Consider the following 26,622-nt stretch of genomic DNA (forward strand, 5'->3'; position numbering starts at 1 on the left):
TCATACTAACTATTCTTGATTAAATTCAGTTTCTTATAACCTTATTTGTCTACACAAAATTTTTATTTTCAGCTTTCAGAAGGATTTTCAACATAGCTTGTCAGACATGAGAGCCTTGGGAACATTTTTCTAATAAGGGGAAGGAATTAGGTGTGACACCCACAGACATTAGTTCTGTCTATTTCCTTAGAATGAAGGAAGAGAAAACCACAGAGGATTGCTGATGTCACCTCCCATAAGAACAAATTCCTTCTTCTTCTGGGGCCAGTGATGCGTATTTCAGAAGATAACCGGTTGTTGGCATTCATTTCTGGACCAACATCATGACAATTTGGAGTTTTCTGCTCCTAACAAGCAACTTAAATACAATACGGCAATTGCCAGTCTTTATTTTCAAGATGGATGTGCCCTCTTTTCATCCCTTGGACAATCATATTAAATGGGGCATCCTGGAAGACCCCAATATTCATTTGCTTTGTTTCTGGTTTCATTTCTTCCCTTGATTGATTTTTTTACAAGAAATAAGTTCTTGTTCAGTGTATGTTTTTCTATTTTGACTTGTCTTTTTGCAAATTAAATTATTTTTGGATTTCCTTTTATTATTTCACTTAATAAATTTAACAAATTGTACAGGGTGTTTTGTCCGTTTTGGCTTTCCCACAAGAGTTAATTTATAACACAGTGATGGATGATTTCTTCAGCAGTTGATCTCACCAGTTCACTGATGGTTAGGTACATGTCGCCATTAATGTACAGCCAATGGCTACAAAGACAAGCCAACAAGTCAGAATTATGAAAGGACCAGGAGAGGAGAAAAAAATCTTTGTTAAAAACTAGCAAGGTCAAAGCCAAAAGAAAAAAAAAATTATAATCAAAGAACCAAAGCAACTAAGTCCAATACACAAACCCAAATCTTAGCCACCAAACACATCAAGTCCTGTCTTCCAAGATTAATTATAATTATTAGCTAAAGCTCTGAAATGATTTCCCATTGAATTAACAATTGTGGATTCCAGGACTAGTGTACCGCCATCTTAAATAGTTTCCAGCTGATGACATCACACAGTGTAAATGCTGGTTATCACACAATGGCAATGAAACCAAATTAGCCCAGATATGTTTATTGGTTTTAAAGGTCATTATCGTCACAATTACTGAGTACAGTGAAATTTGTACTTGCGTGTGCAACATTAACATTAGTGAGTTTAACTGCTGTCTACTGTATAACTATTCTATTGAAATATGTGAAAATTCTATGGCTGCCGTCATAAAAAGTACACAAATGCTAGCATTTGCAATTAACAAAATGGACAAAATATGACAAAATGTAAAAATGACATGCCCATATTACAGTAAAGAAATACAGGTATCTACAAAAATAAATAATTTCTTCAAAGCCTAAACTTCAGAACAATTACTCTCATGGAACAATTCCTGGCCTTCTATATCTGTTGCACATATTATTTTCGAAAATGTTAAAAAGGGGGGTTGTAGTCATCTTAGATAAATTACTCACTTCTGTTCTAAACTGGAGTGTTAAGCTTGAGTGGCCTACAATGCAACTCATAAGCTTCAATAATCCTAAATTCAAAAGGATGGATGACCCGAATTCCAAGCAAAAAACTCATGCCTCTAAACACACACAGCCTACATTGTTTTTCTTCTCCATTCACCATTTGCTGTATAAAAGCAAAGGACAAAAGTAATAAAGCAATCAACTTTCACAAAAGCTTTACTTAGTTGGCACATGTTTGACTGCACACAGAATATTGATCACCATGACAGCTTAGCAAAGAACTCCAAAATCATGGAGTTAAACTGCATCTGTCTTCATGCCACCCCTTTAATTTCCTCCTGGAAACAGAGCCTCTCTGCAAATATTGCTGCATATTTACACTTTGTATGAAAAATAAACCTACAACTTTTGTCCTAGCCCCTTCCTTTTCATTCAGTGATGACTTCAGTTTTAATTTCATAATATATTGTGCAGGGCCACAGCCAATCATGTCAGCATTGTCCTCAGAAATCATAAATTGATTTAAAATAAATCATGACCCTGAAAAGACAAGAGTTGACCACACTTATCACTTGACTGTGTTTGCAGAGGAAAAGCCACATGAATGTCAAAGCAAAACACGTTTCATTGAAATGGGACCACAGAATAATAGGTTTTCACCAGCATGGCAAGATAACTACATATTGTATGTTTATTGCTTTTTAAAGTCATTAATAAGTGTAAACAGTACCTTCAAATTCTTACTTGTGTGTGTGTCTAAATAGACTAAAGGATTCAACAAGTGTTCTTCTCCATAAAATAATTTAAAAGCATTTTGATCTACATCCAATGTATGAAATATGCTATAAGAACAGTACCTGAAGTGGGCCTCTTCCAATTTAAACATAAAGTACCAGCACATTTCTTAGCATACCGGTGTAAACCTGGAATGGCTCAAATTAGACCGAAATAGAATAAACCAAAGGAGATTTATTAAATAAGAAGGGATACATTATACAAGAGAACCTAAAGCAAGCACTATCCGATGGAGTGCCTAATGCACGTATCCACTACCAACACAATCCAGAACACTCCCTTTTCCCTGTGATTCCTTCTATCCACTAATCCTGTTCTGTCTTCCTGATGCCAGTTGAATCCTTTTACATTTCTCCTCCTGACTCCAAATTTACTTCCATTTGCACCAAGGACAACTGGCTAGAGTACCTACCTTAAATGGCCATAAAAGTGTGGCAATCATTCCAAATATAAAGGGAATGTTCTCGATACCTTTTACAGCTTGATTCCTGCCCTGTACTGACCATAGTCTCCTCTCCTGCACTCCTGCACTCCTGCATTAGGCTCATTGCCAACTTTAAACTTGCCCAGTGTGGGGGTGTTGCGTGAGTGTGTCCTGTAAGGATCTGGCACCCCATCCAAGGTTGATTCCTTACTTTAACCCTTTCTAGTAGGATAAGACGGATAGGTTTCTGCTTCATGCATAAAGGGACAAGCTGCTTTTAACAAAAATAAATTAAAAATTAACATTTTTTCCAATTCACTCTATTCTAGCTAAGTCTGACCAAGACAGTAACAATGTGAAAGAATTAAATTCATTCAGAAATATGTAACATCATGAATACAGTATAAGAACCATACATAAAATATTCAAAAACCACTTTAAGTACTGGTTCAAGTTAGACACCATTAATGAGTCACATATACTAAAGCATTATTATTATTATTATTATTTTACAACTAGGGTTTATTTTTTTCGTCTGTATTTATCGTTTTGTTTTTGTTAATTTTTAGGGTATTATTTTTCTGTAAATTTCATTTAGTACTTGTTTATTATGTACTGTCTTTTGACAATGGTGTCCATTCCTTGTTATTTGAGGACGGAACCCCAAGATATGGGTCCACCCTGACGTTAGTGCTGCGGAGACCTCCCTCTGGCTTTGTAACTTAGATAGAAAGAAGGACCCGGTAGTGGGTCATTGAGTTTGTAAGGAGTTACTGTAAGTATTGATTTTCATTTGGTTCTTCTTTTTTTATTATTTTGCTCCAGTCTCCAGAATTGTGTCTTTAGATTAGTGTATTGTCTCTTGTTACTTTTCAATTGTCATTTAGACAATTCTGTCCAGCTTATCTGAGCTTTTTTTGTGCCTTTTTTCAGAAAACATTCTGTTTGTAAAGATTCCTTTTGCAGTTTTAGTTACAACCCAGAGTTTTTACAGTTTCTCTCCCTTGTTGGGCATTTTGAGTCATGACTAATATTTTGAACATTAAAGGCAAGTGCTTTATTGTTAGGCCAGTGTAGGCCACAGCCAGCTGCTAGCAGCTTGGGGACTTGCAGCCATGGGTCAAGACTCGTCTGTGCCTGCTTCACCTTTTTACCGTGTCTGGATTCCTTTTTTACAATATTTATTTGAAGATGGCAATTCTAAAGAAAGTAAATTTTGAAAATGATTTCTTGTATAACTTCCACAAGAAAGTAAAAAGACAATATGATGATTAATTATAACAAAAAAAGGATTGGATTGCAAGGACTACCACCAGCCAATTTCAAGATAAATTAACAAAATGACTAAAATGATTTACTGAAAATTAGGCAAAAAATAAGGATTATTATAGCTATGACTGGAAAGAATATTAGAGTTCTTTTGAAACATTTTACAGTGCTACACTTGGATTGAATGCTACTTTGAAATTCTCTTGAATTTACCATAATAGGATTGACTCTCGTTTCTAAAATAACAAATGTAACACTTTAGCCCCATTTTACACTGCATCAGTATTACTGTTTCATTTTCCTTAACTCGGCACAAAATATTTTACATATGCAGGCTAGAAAACTGGAGAGTTAAGCATGCATCCCCAACAGATAGTCCATCCATCCATCTTCTAACCTGCTTTATCCACAAAATTGCACTAAGGCCAATCCACCTAATCAGTAAGCACAGAGCACAAAGCTGGAACAATTCCTGGAGGAGGCGCCAGTCCATCCCAGGGTGAACACACACACACACACACACACACACACACACACACAGGGCCAATCCACCTTATCCGCAGGGTTTGGAAAACCAGAGCACCTGCAGAGATCCCATAAAGCCATGAGGGGAACATATAAGCTCCACAGAGTGAGGACCAGGGACGTAAATCCTGGTCTCCTCACTGTGAGGCAACAGCGCTACCAAAGTGCCAACAGATAACATTTGAATCAATTCTTTTTTGCAGATGAAGGGTTAAACAGCACCACTACCTTTAAATTCTGCATGTAGAGAAGGTCATTTTCGTTCAGTATTTCACGTTTAATCTGTGGCTCGTTTCAGATTGCCTTCTTTCACTTTAAAACCATACAGGACTGAACTGCTCTCCTCAGAGATGGGCTTGCTCAGCTCAGCTCAGGTCCTGGATGACGTAAAATTTTCATAATTTTAACAGTAAATATCAAAGTCATGTGACTGGTCAGAAAAAAAATATCTTGATATGATTTAGCTGTAAATGGAAAACTAAGAATAGAATGAAAAGAAGTTTTACTAATGCAACACAACAGCCAACACCATAATTACTTTTGTACTTGACCACGTGCGCCTCAGGAGATTAACAGCATCACCGGCTACACAGTCCCCTGAGTATTATCTTGACATCCACAGAGTGCACCAAATGGGTATGGAATATAAAAAGGAATTCCAAATACACCTCACCATCACTGTACCCGTGTTACTTCAGTGCCAAAATCTCTGGCACCACCCTGTGTCAAGTCATCCAGTCCACTTTTGGAGAAGTTGGGCTGTAGTCACAATAAATGTAGGGGAAACCAAACTGCTGAACAAGGCTCCATTTATTCTTTGAAAGTTGCAAAAACAAGCTTTCATCACTCAGCTCTCATCTTTCCAGGATCTCTTTGTGCTCTTGCTTCTAAATTATTTATAATTTCACTAATTTATATAATGCTCCTGGACATGCCTTTGTTCTTAATTGAAGCTAGAGGCAAGGAAGCTTTAAAATAGAGTTATTTCTGGTTCTTGTTGAAGACAAAAGCAGTTTAAAATGAGAGCAGAAAATAATGGGTCAGTAGGCTATCTGTAGTATTTTATTGGCTTGATTACTGTAGACATGCAAACCAGATTTGTTTAAATTTTTTATTTCTTGTCTGAGATCTCTATTATTGTCTTCCTTTTATCTTGTTTTTAAAGACTTCACATAAAATGCACTACACCTGGCTAATATTTAAAATGTTATTATAAAAAAAGAGAATGAAATGACTATTAAAAAGTCCAGCACTATAAGTGCCTTGGTTTATTTGCTATTCAACACTACTGTTAGACCTCATGAGAATGGACTCTTTCAAGCATTGTTCTTGTGTAATTAAGTAGTAAAAGGTATCCCCATTATCTCATTCTGAAACGCCTCCAGGCATACAGGAAACAGACAACACTTTTCCAGAATTTCCCTCCTAGTGTTCATTTTCTGCTTCATTTAATAGTGGCCTTCTGTTTGAAGATGTCAATGACTGAAGGGTTTATGTGGAGAAACATCAAAAAGCTGACATTTATTTGTAAAGTAAAGGATATTAACACATGTAGGATTATAGTAAAAAGCCAAGTTGACCCTCCAGTGGTGGACTTTAAAAGTCGTGCTGAACTAAACGCGTTCAAACACAGCGTGTTTTATTCTGTTCAACGCAGACATCGAATGTCGCTATAAGCAATGAGAGAAATTCACCAGTCAAGAACTGTAAATGGAGCAGGGCTCTTGGATGGGTAATGAAGAGAAGGCTCACGCTCCATTTATATTTTGATTTTCACCTACTTGACCCTATGCTTGTCTCAAAAAAGTTAAATATATTTTGGATAATTGCATTTATTCATCATATTGTATATTTTTTCTTTAGACAGATTGTCAAGAGAACACAAATTGGCTGGCATCCTGGCTAGGATGGATGACCCTTGACTGGCTGGAAAGCCTTTATAATGTATGGATGGAGGGATACAGCCACCCAGGGCCATGTGCTCCTGCAGTGTGATAGATGGCAGCATCCCTCTGGATCTCTCATGTACACATCTGCAGGGGTGCATGGTAGCTGCAGTCCTAATGGATTCTTTACTGGGTTGCTCAGGAGATGCCAGGGTGAGCTGCAGGAAGGAGCATTACTCCTTTTAGGGAGATTCTGTCTGAATTCAAAGCACTTCTTGGGTGCACTATTGGGACACTGGAAATACTCTCAAGGTCTGGTGTAAAAAAAGGCCACTTCACCTCACCCAGGGAGTTGGAGTCAGGTATAGAGGAAGGACAAAGTCCATCTGGGAGGAACAAAGGAAGAAAAGAAAGATAGAAGAAGAAAAAGAGTTTGTTTCATTGTAAGATGTAGAAAAAGAAGACTGGGGATTGGGAGCACTGATATGCTCCCTATAAGCCAAACTTTCCTGATACAGTTATAAAATGATAATCATTCCTGCAATATATTATGAGCTATTATTTATTTTTAATTTGAGTAAAATTGAGGCTAAAAGGATATCTCCATGGACAAAAATGTGTGATTTTTTTACATTTGCTAATAAAAACTCAATTTATCCCCATATGCCTTTTTAAGACTGTACAAATGAATTTAACATCTCTCAACAATCTCTGCCAACTGGGAATTTTTATACTGGGAACATTCTATTCTCTTTGATTTCATCAGTTGTGTAATCTAAATTTAGTATACATGAACTTTCAAGAACTCCAGTCAGCCTGAGATCAGTCCTAGTCTGTAAGGATAGATAGATAGATAGATAGATAGATAGATAGATAGATAGATAGATAGATAGATAGATAGATAGATAGCGTGCCATCCATAATGTATGAGACAAAAACACATTTTTTCCTTGATTACCCATACATTATGGATGGCACGCTGTCTATCTATCTATTCTTACAGACTAATGAGCCTCTCCCAGTATTTGTTGTGTTACTGTGAGAGGAGGAGGAATCACTGAGCTTGAATAGTCATTTGTTATGTCCTCTGTTTTAATATTTCAGACTGTTAATAAACAAAAATCAAGAAATAAAGGGTGTTTGCATTACTCCTTCGTGGCGGTTTGTATGGCACATTGCACACATTTCACAAAGCAGAAGCTTTGAGGGTTAATTGAATCCAAGGCCAGGACGCAGCAGTATGGCGCGTGTGGTGGAGACCAGTTACCCTGTGATCAAAATGTATGCAAATCCTATTAAATTAAATTCTGCAGTGTGCACTTTAATCAGGTTTGAAGTGTTTGATTTGTAATTTTGAACTTTGGAGCAGTGGGGTACATCAAGTAAAAATGTGTCCTTATCCCAGACATTATGGAGGGCACTGTAGATAGATAAGGTAGATTGACTGACTCTTCAAAATTAAAGGAAGCAGCTCCATAGTCTTAAAAATAAAGGTACCAAAGGGGTTCTTCAGAGAGATGCCACAGGGAAACCATTTCTGGTTCCTAAAAGAACCATTTAGATGAAGGTTCCAGAAAGAACCTTTATTTATGTGTACAGTATCTGTAACGGGCTCGATAAGTAATCATAAATAGAGGATTTTAAAAAGACTCTGGCTGCATACAGCAACACATGCGAAGTTCATATTTTCTTGATCTATAAGAATTCTGTTAGTAGCCTACAATAAATGAAAAGTTTCTGCTCTGTCCATGTATTAGGAAACTTTTCAAAGCCCAAAGAACCCTTTCCAGAATTGTTTGTCAAGTAAAGGTTCCACGCGGATCCACACACTCCAGTGAAGCACCATTAAAGAAGCAATATTTTTGAGAAGGTAGCTAAAGATAGATAGATACTTTATTAATCCCAAGGGGAAATTCACATAATCCAGCAGCAGTATACTGATACAAAGAAACAATATTAAATTAAATAGTAAAAAAAAAAAATAGATTAAATAGATAAATAGATCCCTAGAGGAAGTCTTCAGTGTTCCAGCCACCAACATACAACAACTATTTATTTATTTACTTATAAAGCACTTTAAAAACAACTTCAAGGCTGACCAAAGTGCTGTACAATAAAACCCAACACATCAGACACACAATAACCAAAGGGTATAAGAAACAGAAACACAAACACAGAAGAGCTGAAGAAATTCATAATAAAAAGTACACAGATAATCAACATATCATACTGGGTTAAAGGCCAGGGAGTAAAAGTGTGTTTTTAAATAAGATATAAAGACAGCAAAAAAAGGAGCCTGGGAAACGAACGTGCAACGGCAAATCGTTTAGGCTTTTTCAGTTGCAGCTCCAAAACTCTGGATCACCTCAGAGTTTACATCATGTCTTAGGTCTTAAGTAAAAGCATCTGGTCTGCTGACCTGAGAGAGCAAGACGATACATAAGGGTGCAGCAGTTCCGCCAAATAAAATGAGGCACAATCAATAAAGGATTTAAAAACAAATACAAGGATCTTAAAATGGATTCAAAAATGAACTGGAAGCCAGTGAAGGGAAGCCAAAATTGAGGTAATGTGCTCGTGTTTGCTGGTACCAGTTAAAAATCGAGCAGCGGCATTTTATACCAGCTGTAGGCGAGCAATGGAGGCCTGGCTAATTCCAAAAAGAAGCGCATTGCAGTAATCTAGACGAGATGTTATAAAGGCATGTATCACTGTTTCAAGGTTGTGTTTAGACAAAACAGGCTTGATTTTTGACAGCCGCCTCAACTGGAAAAAGCAAGATTTTACCACTGTGTTCACATGGCTGCACATAATACACTCAAAATGAAACAGTAAAGAAAATAATAAAATAGAGGCATAATTATAGAAATAGACCCTGGCCAATCATGACCCTATTAGTGAAATAAGCAATTTTGGAGAAATGATCGAATCAGTGTTTTAGGAAGTTTCTTCACTGGCAAGAGTTCATTTCTTAGGAGGACACTTCCCTCTGCTTGTGCTCAGTGTGACGCTGAGTTAGTCGCTCCTGGTAAATTCTGGTTGGTGTTACTTTTAGCCTTCAAGATAAACTCATTTACTCTACGGGCCCTCAGCTGCCAAACAGTCCAAAGTAATTTGCTCGGTGAGCTGCTCAGGCTTTACTACTTACTTGAAGTTTTAGGAGTAGACCATAAGAATGTGGTCAAGAAGAAACAAAGGGAAGGATAAAATAAAGATCACTACATTTTAAATATGGGTATTACTGCTAGTGCTGATGCCATACAGTTCTGGGTCGTATCTATGTAGAGTCTGTGCAGTCTCTCATATTTGGTGGGCTTCCTGTGGTTTTCTGCTGATAGTCATCTGAGGTTAACTGGTCTCTCTACAACTGACCCAGTGTGAGAGTGGCATCGTCCATGGGCCGTCAGTATCTACTTTTTACCCAGTGCTATTGGGATTGTGTGAAGCTCAATGTAACCCTGCATTAGACAGAAAATGGATGGACAGACTCTAAATATTTAGAAAATAACATTTACAAATAAAGAAAAATGTCTAGATATCATAAACCTTTTCTTATAAGCTGTACATTTTGGGGTGAAAGGGTTTCCTAAATGGGCCAGGGCTGTCCCCAGAGTCCCAGGTGGTATCTGGGCAGAGTTTGTACCTTCTTCTATTTCATTGGGTGCTCTAGGCTTTCGTCAAACACCCCAAAGATGTCATGTAACATCAATGTCACACACGATTCTAAATTGGCTTGATGGGAGTGTGACCGGAGATTGACGGGCACTCCATCCAGGGTTACTTTCCTCCTTGCTTCTAATGCTACCAGCATAGGCCTTAGGAGCTTTAATCCTAATTAGATATGAAAATTAAAATTGTTGAATGAGTTGCTTACAACTTTTCTACGGAAATTGGCAAATCTAAACTGATAAATGCATTTTAAATGATGTGACATATAATACCGCTAAGGACTAGTTGAACAGTCTACATTTTGATTTTTTTAATCATGTTGGATGCCTTTGTGCTCAAATAAAAAGGCTGTTTAAAGAGGAGGCTGGGTAACTGTGAACCTGTAAGTTTAAATATGTGATTTGTGAAAAATGACCTGGCTGTTCTTCATTTTGATACTGCTACTGAGGTGCCATTATGTATTTCGTTCATGCCCTTGCAGTTATGTGACACAGTGCATTGTAAAATGTCTTGTAAAGAATAGTGTGAGAGTGCAAACTTTTGAAAGGTAGCATCTGCATGGAAAGTGTGCTAGTGTGCTTTTAGCAGGCTGTTTGCTAGTGTATACGATCAGCTGAATTAAGAAAGTGTTGAGTCATCCTACTGAAAAAAGACCAACTGTGCATCATCATGTAACAGTGTGTGTTAATCTGACATTGGGTTTAGGATTAGACGCGCATGGCAAAGAAAGTTCACGCCAGTGGTCCCGTGCTGGTCTACACAGCATCTCTAGTGCCTTACGGTAGGACTGCCAGACAAAACGTTACACAGATAAACATACACTGTGACATTCTTTGTGTTCGTCTCCTCTTCTCCATTGCTAAATGTCCATATCTCACCTGTCATTTTGATGAACTTATATGGTCACCATTTGTTTATTGGAATACATTTGAAATGTGTTTGTTTTTTCTATTTAAGCTCATTTCTATATACGGTGGTCCAGATCTAATTATGCAATTTTCATTACGCTATAACTTATTAAGTTTATTACATAGAAAACCACCCGAAAAATCCCAGACCATCGAGAAGTGTGTGAACTGACGACATGAAGAATCATCTTCGTGCCGAACTGGAATCATCCCCGCATAAATCAAAGGTCATCCAGACGATCTGGATCTGCATAATTAGATCTGGATCACCCTGTATTTGTATGTATGTACACCACATAATTTGTTTTAGTATAGTGCTCAGATCCCACACCCAGTGAAGAGAGCTATACATACAAATAGAAGTTGAAATGAAAATCCCCACAGCATATAACAACTAAGGACTTCAGGATCACAATGTCAGCTGACAAAGATTTTAGGAACTTCAAACCAAGGCACATATTTCTACCATAAATAATGATAAAAAAAAAAGATGGGGAACAATTTGAGCATAAAAGAATAAAGGTTTAACCTACAGTAACACAAAACACAAAGATATAAATTGAATCAAATGTGAAATATTTATCAAGCAACCCATATTTTAAAAAAAGTAAAAAAAAAAAGTACTTGAATCCACAAATCTATGTTGGATACAATCAAAACTTTAGCTAGCTTACATTTTCATCAAGGTCTCTAAACATATTAGAACTTCCACAAATTCTAAGAACAGCAAAATATCATTACTTATTGCAGTGAAAAGATAAAGCCTGAGAACGCCTACAATGGAGGCAACAAAAAACCCTGGGTGGGGCACCAGTACATCATAGACAGACGTCAGTCTGAGAAATCTAACACAACAGAAGCGCCATATTCTATTATGGTGTGTAGGAAATAGTAGACCATAAAAACATTTGCAAATTTGCTTGATCCATTTCAGGGTAACCTGTTTTGAAAATAAAGGTGCCAGAGCAGTTCTGCAGACCAGTGCCATAGGGAAGCCATTTTTCTTTCCCAAATTGAACATTCCACATGAAGGTTCCAGAAAGAACCTTAATTTATTCAGATCTATAACAGATTCCACACATAGCTATGAATGGATGAAAAAAGATTTGTGAAATACCACTAGTTTCCTGATTTTCAAAGGACTCCCAATGCATACAATAACACAGGCTGAATTCAGGTTTTCATGATCACTTAGTATCCTGCTAGTAGCAGACTAGAGATTAAAGATTTGTTTTTTCCCATGCATATTAGGAACTTTTAAAAGCCTAACGATGAAAAGACCCCTTCCTAGAATGAAATGGTTCCTTGTTGATCTATGAGGAACCATGTAATCAAGTAAAGTGTCATTTTAGAACCATTAATTGTAAGAGTGCAGCGAGTGCCTAAGCCTTTCCAGTCAGCACTGGACATATGCCAGGAAGCCATCTGGGACAGCAACCAGTCCATCACAGGGCCAATTTAGAAGTACCAATAAACCCAATGCACAACTTTGAAGATGTGAAAAATCCCCATGCACACATATGGAGAGCAGAAACTCTACATATACCATAAGCAAACAAGGCATATGAACTCTGGACACCATGAGTCAGCAGTGCAAACCGATTTACATTCCATTTACTTGTTTGGCTGATACCTTTATCCAGGACAGCTTACAAAATTTGACCTATGATTGATTACATTTCTTTTGGGTTTATCCCTCCAATTGGAGCAAACAGGTGAAGTGACTTGCTTAGGGTCACTCAGTGTCAGTAGCATATTGGAAACCCACCAGCTCTGGGTTTGGACTCTAAAGCCTTTACCACTATACCACATTTCTTATATATGTTATTTGTATAAAACAATTTTCCTAGAATATTGTAATAATACAAATTCTAATTTGTATACAAGAGACAGAAATCTATCGTGTCCCAAACTATTGTTAAGCCTGTCCTCTCATTCTGTAAATTCCTTTCAAAACTGAAAGTGTGCACTAATGTGTGTGTCTACGTGCCAGCCTGCCAGTCCTACAGCATAGAATATAAATCAGAAATCTCTTATGGTGATTAAGTTTGTGCAGAATTTGATTAATCACGTGTTCCGACATTAGCCTTGATAGTGGTCTTTGTTTGATGTCTTAGTCTGATAAACCGCATGTTTGAAAAAAAAAATAAAAATAAATAAAAGAAACACACACACACACATCCATATGTACAGTGCCATCTGGGAACGATCAAGTTATACAAGCAATAATTCAATGTTTTATAGGTCAGAAAACGGGTGCACTATTTGAGAACTAGTCACGCACTAATGCGTTTTCTCATTATAGTTCTAATTACATATATATTTTAATTTGACCACTAATATTGATAATTATTTCAAGAAAGCATTATAACCTGAACACACTAAGCCCTGACTGCCGATGTTATTCCTGATATGCCTTTTGACAAAGATGCTGGTGTTAGGTCCCAACAATAGAAGATGTCACGATCAGAACCTAATCTGAGAGCCGATGCGCTGATCAATAGAGCAACATCCGTATCCCGAGCTGACATCCCTAGTTACGTGTGCGCAGTTCTTTGAAACGCCCTTTGCAGGAAACTGTCCTCTTGCTCTTTCCGTAGGGACCGCACTGCGGACTCGACCACGCCCACTTGCCGGTAGCTGATTGCGAGCAAAAATCCCAAGTGGAAAGAATGAATGAGTAAAGTGCATGCAATGAAAGGCATTGTCGTGGGCACCTGGCGAAGCCAGTAAATATTCACTTTGATGACTTTTTGTCTGCTTATCGACCGTAGTGATGCCAGATGAATGGTTGTTGAAAGCTTCGGGTTAAACTGAAGTTTGAAATGAAACGGGATATACCGACTACAGAAATCTGACATACGAGACTTTGTAGTCAAAAGCTTCTAGAAGCGTTTTGCGCCGTTAACCTTTTATCTGCTTCATGGGCACATGTATAATCGCACAAGAGATTAATTCTACTTTTGTGGATGCTCTGCTGATTAAAAGACTCCGTGCACAATAAAAGCCCTTAACGCTATGCGCAGAGTAAAAATTAATAGAACTGAATTAACAAATACAAAATCTGTTTATTCTATTTAAAGTAAGCTACACTTGCAGTGGTAAATTATGCATTAAGGTATAAGATATTAAAGAATTAATTTGTAAAAAAAAAATTAAGGAATAAAGCTCGTCTTTGTTTAAAAAAATGCTGCATAGAGGCACACATCCCTTAAAAGCGCTCAAGGTGGGTGGGGATGGAAGTGAAGAAAGGAGCGACGCTCAGCTCGCAGAAATGCTGATTCATTAGTAAGAAGCATGGCATTCTCATCGCAGGTAGCACATGCTGCGCAACGCAGTAAGGTCACCCAAAGCGCCTTCCTTTTGTGTCCTCGACCCGGAGGCATAGATATCCCCCAGTTCTTCGATATATTGAGCCCCAGCTTTGCGATGCAACCATCTGTTTGATTTGCAGCACCAGCATATTTTCCTTAATGGACTGGGAGGGGCGGTGCGGCAATTCCGACAGCAGCAGCAACAATGAGGCAGACACTTCCCTTGCTACAAAGAGAAGCCGCGTGCAGGCATCACTATGCAGGCTCTTTAAAAGGAGATCACTTGACTGAAATTGAATTGCCATCACAAACCACAATAGTTTGTCCAGATTAAGTGCCTAAAAAAAGGAAAAAAGATCCCGTGATTTCGAAAACAAATGCATTAGAAGCCTGAAGTTTCTGATCATGATGACGGGATGCTTCAGTCTGGTTTATTGTCAAGTGCTCAGCAGGTGCCCACCCTCTCTTTTCTATTGTACGTCAAATACACCGCACCTTACCTCGCTCAATATCTGCAATGGCACACCTTAGAAGATCGTCTGTGACCATTTCTCCGATGACCACCAGCAGATAAAACTTATTGTCAAGAAATCGGTGAGAAAGGCTTGAAGAGGATGAAGAAGACATTAGATTGCTACTACAAGTGGGCTCAGGGTCCGCCACTTCCACAAGCGTCGCCATCCTGAACCCCCTTCTGTCTCTCTGCCTGCCTCCAACTGTGGAAACTAATCAGCTACCGGCAGACGCGGAGTAAGCTAGGAAGGAGTGGTTCTCCCTTTTATATCCCAGACACTGTGTCATGACTAGGACCTGGGAGGAGAAAATGCATTAGAGATCAGTCTGCTTTTTTTTTCGCAGCTGATGTCATCTGCAGCGAATCAAGCCCTCCGGAAGCGATGGGGGGACAGAGAGGTAGCATAAACTCCAAAGAAGGAAAAACGGAGCCTGTAGTGGGTTATTATGGTAAAAAAAATATGACAGTTAAAAGGTTTCACAGCTCCATTGAAATGAATTTTAACTGGTGTACACATTTCGGGTTCTTATCGCAATCAAAATTTACAACTGATGTGAAAATTACCACTTGTCATTTATTTGCTTTTGTGATGTTACAAACAAAACGCCACACTTGGAAAACGTTTTATACTGTGCATTTGTTTTTCTACTTATTAATGTAACTTGATTCTTGTGATCTGTGTCTTTGTAATTGCTTTATTCAGTGCATGATGAAAAGACAAAATCATTTCAGCTGATAAGTCAGCCATCTATTCTTTGTGCCCATTTGTCCCCAGTTGTTTTTAAGGTGCACTCATTTCATAACTCAGTTCAATTATAACAAAATGCCCAATCGCATGTCTTTAGAGTGCATTTAAGATATAGTTGTGCTAACTGTAAGAATATTAATAATGTCCCAGTTATATGGCAATATGATGTATTACTGTTATCATAATAATTGTAGTAGCAGTGGTGTATTTCTAAACTGTTACCCAGAACTTTTAAAAGTACTAGTTGTAAAATGGCACTTTACTAAGTTGTGTGGGTCTTTGTGGAGCCTTTCTTTAACCCAGGACCATTTCATTCTGAGAAGGGTTCTTTATATCCAAAAGTAGTTCTTTTTGCTTTGAAAAGCTTCCTAATACATGGACAAAACACAAATCTTTAATGCCCACTAGGCTACTTAGCAGGACACTAACGGGTCAAGAAAAGCTGAACTTAGCCTGTGTGATTGTTACAGCCAGAATCCTTTTAATAATCAAGAAAAACGTTGGTGTTTCACAAATCTGCTATCATCTGTTACAGTATGTTCATAAGAGTTACTTGGGAATGCTTTGAGATCACTTGAATTTTTCTTTTTGCCCATACCCACCTGATTTACAGGTATGAGAAAACCTCTATGTATAATATACCATACCATTCAACTCATCCTGATGTCTATAGTTATGCAAGACATCACACTTCTTAGATTAGATAAACTTTATTAATCCCATGGGGAAAATCAGATTCATACAGTAGCTGAGACATAAAAAAACAAGGATATGTTCTCACAGGACAAATAATACAGCCAATCAATCAATATGCTGTATATTGTGCAGATATTTCAAAATGAACTTAATGAGTAAATTGGGAGGAAGCATTATACTGCCTGATAGCAGTGGGCAAAAAAGACCCCTAAAGGCGGTTTTCAGCACAATATGGTGGGATGAGCCCATGGCTAAAAGTGCTCCAAGAGAGAACCTCCTGGAGGGGATGGAGGAGATATTTCATGATGGCGTTCAATTTTGCCACCATCCTCTTTTCCACAACAGCTTCCAGTGTGTCCAGGGGTTCTGCTTCTTTTGAGCTCAGGTTGCTTCCCCAGGAGACCGCAGCGCAGAACACCACACTGGCTACTATGGACTGGTAGAAGATTTCCAGCAGCTTGCTGCCAACATCACAAGACCTGAATCTCCCCAGGAAGTGCAGTCTGCTCTGGCCCTTCTTGTACAGCACTTGTCCAGTTTGTTGTAGCTCTGCACCACTTCCACGTCCTCCCCCTGAATGATGACTGCTCTCAGACGCTCCTTGGCCTGTTATCTAGACCCAAAAACAAAACTCATTTTTAGGCCATTTTTGGACTCTATACATATTTTGTTCATGGGGATTAGATTCTTATGATAAAAATTAAACCAACAGGCATCTTCAGCAAAAAATGATCATAAGAACATGAAATTGTTCTTTCAACACCCCCAATGAGATATAAAGGGTCAAAGTTACTCCTTTTCACCAAACAAAAAAATGAGAATCAAATGGAGTCTCATTTTATGTGATCCCAAGGTTGCTGATCACAAATATGATACTTTTAATATTTGATCCTTTACTGGTGGTCGTAGCCCTCTAAGCACCACTCCCAGAAGGGTAAAAATGACCAATTTTAAATATAAGAACGTCTAGTGTCATTTTAGACTATTTCAAGGTCAGCGATCACAAGTATGATGTTATTTTTTGAGTATTTTTGGTCCTTTACTAGGGATCTATCCCTCCGTGGACCTCTATCAGAGGGTGAAAAATGACCAATTTCTATTATAATCGAGAGCAGACTTTAAACATTAAAACTGAAGCATGTATTTTAGTATTTAAAAAATCTGACACAACTATACTTATTATGTACTTTTACCTCATGAAGTAAATCATTACATTTCTTATGTACATGCCAAATTAGAATGGCATACGGCCATTCATGGTTATTGATTGAATTTGTTATGAATCTAACTAGACATTTTTGTTTTTTTCTGGAATTTTCAACTAAGTGGTTCTTTTGGGATCTAAAAATGGTCCTTCTATGACATTGCTCAGACTTTGGCACCTTCATTTTTAAGACTGTCACTACACTGGTTGCCTGTGTCATTCAGGATTGACTTTAAAATACTGCTTATGGTTTATAAAGCCTTAAATAATCTCGCCCCATCTTATATATCGGAATGTCTGACACCTTATATTCCAAATCGTAACCTTAGATCTTCAAATGAGTGTGAATTCCAAAATCTAAACTTAAAAGAAGTGGTGAGGCGGCCTTCTGCTGCTATGCACCTAAAATCTGGAATAGCCTGCCAATAGGAATTCGCCAGGCTGATACAGTAGAGCACTTTAAAACACTGCTGAAAACACATTACTTTAACATGGCCTGTTTATAACTTCACTTTAACTTAATCCTGATACTCTGTATGTTCAATTCATCACAATAACTATTCATGGTGGCTCTAAAATCGGTACTGACCCCAACTCTCTCTTCTGTTTCTTTTTCCGGTTTCTTTGTGGTGGCGGCCTGCGCCACCACCACCTACTCAAAGCATCATGATGCTCCAACATTGATGGACTGAAAGCCAGAAGTCTACGGGACCATCATCATCAGGTCCTTCCATGAAAACTAAATACAAAGAGGACTGTTTGATTTATGTTAGGTAGATTGCCCAGAGGGGACTGGGTGGTCTCTTGGTCTGGAATCCCTGCAAATTTTATTTTTTTCTCCAGCCTTTGGAGTTTTTTTGTTTTTTTTTTCTGTCCACCCTGGCCATCGGACCTTACTTATTCTATGTTAATTAATGTTGACTTATGTTTATTTTTTATTGTGTCTTCTATTTTTCTATTCTTCATTTTGTAAAGCACTTTGAGCTACATTTTTTTGTATGAATATGTGCTATATAAATAAATGTTGATTGATTGATTGACTGTAAGCCTGGTTCTTGTCTTGCACTTGATGATACCAGGGTAGGTACTGACACCCATGACAACCGGATTTAAATTTTCAATAATCTGTACAAATTTCTTAATTTTTATTTTTTTTATGTTGATTAATACTAAGCCTATACAAAATAAATAAATATTAGTATATTAAAATAAAAAAGTCCAAGAGAGTTGAATGTTTTCTTTAGCTCCTGCACACTTCAGACATTAATTTTGATAGATCTTAGTAATAATTCTCTACATGTATATAGCATTTTTCTCACTATTCAAAGCACTTCAGTGAGTGAGGAGCCACTTGAACCACCACTAATGTGTTGCATCCACCTGGATGATGTGACAGCAGCCATTTATGCGCCAGTACGCAGAGAGAGATAGCCAATTAGAGACAGGGAATGATTAGGTGGCCATGGTGGGCAATTTAGCCTGGACATTGGGATACCCCCTGCTCATTACGAAGGATGCCATGGGATCTTTTATGACCACACAGATTCAGGACTTCGGTTTTACATCTCTTCCGAAGGACAGCACCATTTTTACGGGACATTGTCCCCATCACTGCACTGGGGCATTGGGATCCACTTTCAGACCACAGGGTTAGTGGACCCTGCTGGCCCCAACAACACGTCTTCCAGCTGCAACCCAAGCTCTTTCCTAAATGGTCTCTGATCCAAGTGCCGGCTGGGCCCGAACATGCTTAGCTTCAGATGGATGACCTGTTCTGTCATGCATGTGGTATGTGTCATTCAGAATTGACTTTAAAATTCTGCTTATGGTTTATAAAGCCTTAAATAATCTCGCCCCATCTTATATATCGGAATGTCTGACACCTTATTTTCCAAATTGTAACCTCAGATCTTCAAATGAGTTTATCCTTAGAATTCCAAGAACAAAACTTAAAAGAAGTGGTGAGGCGGCCTTCTGCTGCTATGCACCTAAAATCTGGAATAGCCTGCCAATAGGAATTCACCAGGCTGATACAGTAGAGCACTTTAAAACACTGCTGAAAACACATTACTTTAACATGGCTTTTCTATAACTTCAATTTAATCTTAATTTAACTTAATCCTGATACTCTATATGTTCAATTTCCTCATAATAACTATTCATGGTGGCTCTAAAATCCGTACTGACCCCTATTCTCTTTTCTGTTTGTTTTTCCGGTTTCTTTGTGGTGGCCACCTCCACCTACTCAAAGCTTCATGATGCTCCAACAATGATGGATGGATTAAAAGGCAGAACTCTACGTGACCATCTTCATCAAGCCCTTCCGTGAGAACCCTAAATCCAAAGAGGACTGTTTCATTTATGTTAGGTAGAATGCCCAGAGGGGACTGGGCGGTCTCATGGTCTGGAATCCCTACAGATTTTATTTTTCTCCAGCCGTCTGGAGTTTTTGTTTTTCTGTCCCCTGGCCATTGAACCTTACTCTTATTCGATGTTAATTAATGTTGATTTATTTTATTTTATAATTGTGTCTTTCATTTTTCTATTCTTTAATATGTAAATCACTTTGAGCTACTGTTTGTATGAAAATGTGCTATATAAATAAATGTTGTTGTTGTTGTTGATCTTGTGTCATTGCTTTACTATTTTGTTTTTAGTGTCTTAAGTCTAACTAAAAAAAGGGAGAATTGAGAGAGTGGCCTGAAGGTGGGTCAAACTTTGGCTCAAACAAAAGTGTTAGGGTGAGGGTATCTCTTTGAGAATTAGGTGATGTTAAAAGTGCCGGCCTTCAGGGATCAGTGCTAGGGCTGCTGCTCTTTTTAAGATACATAAAACGACAAGAATATTATAAATAAGCTGGTTAAGTTTGCAGATGATACTAAACTAGATGGAAGGGCAGATGATGTAGAATCAGCTAAATTGTAATAGAGGAACCTGGATAGCATACAGGCTTTGGCAGATTTGAGACAGATAAAATGTAATTTAAGTAAAATGTAAAGTATTACATGTAGGAAGTAAAAATGTTCGATTTTAATACACAGTGGGAGGTCACTGAGTTATAGTGGACTCGTCACTATCTACATCCAGACCGTGCTACTAGGATGTTAGGTTATATAGCATGATTTGTGAAGAACAAGTCAAGCGATGTTACGTTTAAGTTATATAACACACTGGTGAGACCTCACCGGGAGTACTGTGTTCAGTTTTGGTCTCCGTATTACTAAAATGACACAGCAGCACTAGAGGAAGTCCAGAGAAGAGTGACTGGGCTGATTCCAGGACTAAAAGGTACACGTGACACAAAAAGCAAACCTAAGTTGACCTGATATGCCTGCTTTCGTAGAAACAGCTGTGTGCGTGTGTGTGTGCAGCAGGATGTGACACTCTGGACATGATAAAAGCAATCCACTCAATCCAGATGAAACTTGGCACAGTTATTTGGGGGTAAGCATTTTAAAATTCTAGAAGTTTATTGATTTTGAGGAAAATCGCTCCAATAGATGTTGCTGTACAGAAATAGTACTTTCTATGTATACTGTGTCATGAAAAAGGATTTGCCACTGATATCCAGATTTCTTTCTTTAAATTGGATTTTTCAGAATAAATTGTTTTTAAATCTTCAATCAATGTGTAATATTAGATAAAGGATAAGTGAGTGAAAAAGTTTTTTGTTTTTTTTACCTATTCTATATATTGAACTAACAAAACTATCCAAAACTAGTCTGCACCGAATTAAAATGTAATTGCCTCTTTCACGTAGTAACTTTTTGTGTTACCTTTGTAGGGTCATTATTGGGACATCTACAGAGCACAGGGGCATTCTTTCTTGCATATACTAATTAACCCTCTCCCACCCCATGAGTAGTGAGTATAGCTACCTTACCTTGAAATGTCTGTCTGCCTTATGTGAAAAATCTCAGAAAAAATCCTGCAATGACTAACCAGTTGCTTCTGCAATTCAAACTCGGCCCTTCACGTCCCTTCGGAGGAGTTTTAGCCGACTCTGAGGTGTGATTCAGAAATATTATTAGGTTTCTGATGCTAACCTGCTTGTTTCGGTTCTTTTGCTGCAAGCATCCCCATTTGGCTTAGACCTGGACTTTGTCTAGTTCAGCCCAAAACTGTAATTTTCCTTCTTTTCAACCATTCTGATATGGATTTTCTTTTGTTATTTTGGATCATTGCCTTACTGCATGACTCAACTATGCCTCAGCTCAGAGACAGATGACTAGGCATTCTCTTTAAAGATTTTCTGATACAGAGCAGAGTTTACGATTCCTTTAATCATAGCAAGTCATCCAGATCCTCAGGCACCAAGGCATCTCCACACCAGCACAGTGCCACCACCATTTTTGACTGATGATATGATACTGTGATTGTAGAAAGCTGTGGTTGATTTACTTCAGAACTACTGGGGCTCATGCCATTCAAAATCCTCTGTCTTTGGTCTCAGCTGTCAATGGACCTATTTCTCAAAAGGCTTAGTCACCATCCAGATATTTCCTAGCAAATGAGAGGTGTCCACATATGTTCTTCCTGGTTAGCAGTGGTTTCTTCTCCACTAAGCTTAATTTTACCCAGGGTCTTTTTGATTTTGTGGTACGTTGATCTTTGCCTGGGCATGTGATTCTTGCAGCTCTGTGAATTGTTTAGGGTTTTGGTGACTTCCTGGTTGATTTTACACTGTGCTCTTGGAGTCATTTTGGTATGCAGGCTACTCACTATTCAGTGTGAGAGCCATAATCTCCATTTGTGATTCGGTGGCGTGCCAGAACCTTACAAATGGCTACATAGCCCCTTCCAGGCTGACAGATGACAATAATTTTTTTCTGATCTCTTTCCTTAATCATGACTCTATGAGCTCATTGAATGTTTGTGTTGTTAAGTTGAGTTTAATGGTGAGGGTGAAAAGAAGTAAGGATTGTATTGAACAGGACTGACTGTCGTCAAGCCTGGCTGTGTTCAATCAGCTTACTCTTACTACTTATTGTTGGATAACTTGGTTCATTTGATAAATTAAAAAAGTTTTACCCAATATTATTTGTTTACTCATGTGTCCTTTAACTAATATTACATTTTGGGTGTAGAGCTGTGAAAAGTTAGCATTAAAATATTGAAATAATATAAGAAAACTGGAGAGGGGTAAATACTTTTTCATGACACTGTAATACTTATATATAAGGCATATATTGTCACAGAATCAAAGTTTTTGACTTTCGTTCTTTAATTGATTAATAATTTCAATGAATTTCAGCAGGCTTAAATCCCTCTGCCAAAAGAAATCTCATTGTGGTGCATTGTTCAACAATGGTGCAACCCCATAGCAGAGCGTCCATGTTCATTTGACCTATGCTTCAACTAGACTAAAGGCAGAGTGCTGCACTGTGTGTGTTCAAACTACCCACAAGCCACCACAAATGTGTTGTATTGCATCAGCTTAAATTTATAATAGCAAGTGTGGCAGATGGCCAGGGCCCTTGCATGGCTGGGACGCCTATATACTGTAAGGATCAGGGAAGAGAACCTGCACAGGGCATTACCTCCTCTGTAGCACTAGATGGCAGCCCCCTTGGGTTGCTACAGCACTGCAGAATCCCACAGGGCATGGAGTTCAGAACCGCCTTATTGGGTTTTATGGGTTCCGCAGGGCCTACAGAGCCCTACTTTGTTGGGCTTTCGTCTCACCCAGAAGTATTTCCAGACCACACTAACGGGCCACCGGAAGTGCTCCTGGGTGCCACTGCTCCAGAAGCCAGAATCAGGAGGAAGGTGATGAAGCTTGCTGGAGGAGGAGTGGAGGTGGACAGAAAGAAAGAGAGAAGAAGAGATGGAGATGGAGAAAAGAAAGAATTCCTGTGTATCTTTGTGGTGTGAAATGTGTATTGTGCTGGGCTGTGGGAAACGCTGCTTAGGAAGCTTAGAAACTTGTGTTTGCGTCTGCTTGCGTCAGGTTTGGGGAGCTGGTGCACCCACTGCACGCCACACAAGCTAAAAATAAATAACACGGCCCCTTGCAGTAGACCATGTTTCCATGTAATTTATTAAATATTTAAATGCAATTTTCTTAAATTGTTTAACAGAATTAAAATTCAAAATGGAATTGTGTGTTTCTTACAGGGAGAGCATGCCTTTTGCCTGCTTGTCTTGATTTTGCCTATTGACAACGTTCACACATCCATGATTGCCAAACCTCTCACATCTCTTGGTTTTTATCCTTTATTCTCATGTTGGTTTGTATCTCTTAGCTGAGCTGCAGCCAGCACAAAGCAACAGTCCTGGAGATAATGAATCTCTTGACACGTTCAAAAATAAATGGAGCTGTGCAACCTTTGTGTTTCAGATTTTAAATTCAGTATGATTTTCTGCATTTAAACTATTGTTAATCAGCACTTATTGTAGATACCATGATTACCATTTCAATGTTTCCTTCATTTAATCTAATTGGACCCTGTAAACCTTTATTAGCTGATATTTTATTATGCAGATTATCCTGACACCCACTTCACCAACTAAACTGGAAGCAAACAATAAAAAATGACAGATATGTCTCAGTGTTAGGGCCATAGTACAGGCATACTGAGGAGTTGGGCCATAAGAGGCCTAACAGAAGTAGCTGGTGCAGTCCTGCCACTATGGGTAGGGTGTCACCTACAGGAGGTCGTAATAAGAACCCAAGAGTTAAGAACATCCAGGATGAGCAAAAATGTAAGGGTAGTGGAAGACACTAGTTAGTGAAGCAGCTGTTGTGCCATTACTACAAAATATTCAGAAGATAGCTGCTGTATGATGAACATTGCTCTATTATAATGGACAGGCAGGCTGCAGTTGGCTTGGTCCTGTAATACAGTTCTGGGATTCAGGACTGTCGGGACACCTGGGGCTGCAACAGATAGCTTTAGACAGATGGCCCTAGAATCTCCATAACCAATCCATACCCCTGGGATATCCCAGAAGTGGTTAGAATTACCTTCATTAGCTGTACTTGAAGTAGGACAGTTATTATGGCTAAATTGTAACTGAGAGGAGGAAAGAGGCCTGAAAGAAAGGAGACAGATACATAATTATTTTCTAACGAATGGTCGGGTTAACTGCTGTCATTGTAAAAACAAATGTTGTCTACCATCTCCTGTTTTGAAGCATCCAGTTTGCATTTCTGTTGTTTTTGAGTCTGAGGTAAGATGGAGAAGAGATCATTTTGGTGGAGGTCAGAGGCAGGAATGGCACTTTGTCAGACAGAGGTTTGAAAGAGGTAAGAGGGAGGATCGAGTTTTGCCAGAGCAAGGATGGTATTTTGTTCGAAGGAGGAAGATGCACTAAAATGGACTCCGTACAAATGATCTCAGATGCCATTTTCACCCACTGTAAAACCATATATGGAACAATGTATAAGATCATCTGTTCTGATCAGGTTGGAAGTGAGACTCCATTATTTTAATGTTCTTTTTTCATTTTGCCTATACTTCTGTGTATTACCTTGTATTTTGAAAACCAACTTCATCACCAGCATCACGCCACTGCCATATCCATACACCAAACATTTGCTTCCATAAAGCAGGCTGACCACTTGGGCTGACAAAGACCAACATTTTGATTCCTATCAAACTCTGTCATTTTGTACTACTAACTAACATATAAATTGAATAATACGTACGCTGCAATCAGAGTAAAAGCTCCTTGGGGTTGACATGATCTCATCCTGTATGCTTGTCAGCTTTACTGAAGAGCATTGAAGTTTAACAGACCGGGCTCACAGAAATAAATATTCAGTTATACAACTCATGGAAAAGAGAAAAGAAGCAATAAAAATAACAAGACCCCACCCTTCAAAATTACCCCCCTTATGACAGCTATATACATTTGGAATGGAAAATATACAGTATAGACCAAAATTGAGTAGACACAGAATTGAGTAGACACAGAATTGTGGCCCAAAGAACAAGCCCCAAAGACAAGAAGATTATAAAAGAAAGTGGAGCCAAAGATCACAACATGGCAATTCATGTCAGGTTCAGAGTTGGTTTACTGTGAGTTTTAAAACACAGAGAATCAGAATCTCTTGATAGTTTCTTTTTGTAATTGGTATTGAGCAAAGTAAAACATTGTGCTCATAAATTCTGCCACTCTATTTTGCTTTTTTAATGCATGCGGCCATTTTCTTTGCAACATTCTATGACACAACGACCAGTTTCGCACATAATGACATCATCAGTGTGGCCAAATAAAGGTTAGCGTCATGAACAATACTTTGTCCAAGATTGTGTATACACACTAAAAGGTTTTCCTAGTGTTTCCCCGTATGTTTTTTCGGCTTCTAGACTTTATGCTAAGCCTGTTTTTGGCTAACATTTTGGTTTGAGGGCGGCACGGTGGCGCAGTGGTAGCACTGCTGCCTCGCAGTTAGGAGACCCGGGTTCGCTTCCTGGGTCCTCCCTGCGTGGAGTTTGCATGTTCTCCCCGTGTCTGCGTGGGTTTCCTCCGGGCACTCCGGTTTCCTCCCACAATCCAAAGACATGCAGGTTAGGTGGATTGGCAATTCTAAATTGGCCCTAGTGTGTGCTTGGTGTGTTTGTGTGTGTCCTGCGGTGGGTTGGCACTCTGCTCAGGATTGGTTCCTGCCTTGTGCCCTGTGTTGGCTGGGATTGGCTCCAGCAGACCCCCGTGACCCTGTATTTGGATTCAGCGGGTTAGAAAATGGATGGATGGATTTTGGTTTGATAATAGATCTCTTTGACTGCCTGGTTTGCACTCTCACTATTGACATTCCTTAGCTAGGATTCCTCTCCTAGCTGGTGTTCAGATTCATGTCTCTTTTGTTAATTTTTTTATTCTTTGGTTTATGTTTAAGTGCATTATACTTTTTATTTGGTTTTGTATATGTATTTAAGCCACCTTTATTATGTTCCATGCATTTTGTGGGTGGTTCCCCAAGTGGCGGGTCACCTGTCAATCATTGGCAGTTACTGCCCTGCATCCTATAAATTGAGGGTCTTACACACTTCCTGGCGGTTCATTCTGATTGCAGTTTGGAGTGGTGAGTTCTTCTCGCCGTTGTTACTAGCCAGGTTTGACAGTTTCCTCCTCTAGTGGCCATTTTTGTGACTATGTGCTTTGGAACTCTTTAGTGCAGGGGTGTCCAACTGGAAAGCCACAGTGG

At 38.7% G+C, this 26,622-nt stretch overlaps 1 protein-coding gene across 1 annotated transcript in view; it reads right to left on the bottom strand.

Moving 5' to 3' along the window:
* Positions 1-15,072, bottom strand: part of map1b (microtubule-associated protein 1B) — a 147,254-nt gene extending 132,182 nt beyond the window's left edge. The window contains 1 exon segment of the mRNA XM_039758471.1: positions 14,807-15,072. Coding sequence (XP_039614405.1) covers positions 14,807-14,987 — 181 coding nt within the window. The 5' untranslated portion in view covers positions 14,988-15,072.
* Between the last annotated feature and the right edge of the window lie 11,550 nt (positions 15,073-26,622).

Source organism: Polypterus senegalus, chromosome 7 (assembly GCF_016835505.1).
Source record: "Polypterus senegalus isolate Bchr_013 chromosome 7, ASM1683550v1, whole genome shotgun sequence".
Classification (NCBI taxonomy): Eukaryota; Metazoa; Chordata; class Cladistia; order Polypteriformes; family Polypteridae; genus Polypterus; species Polypterus senegalus.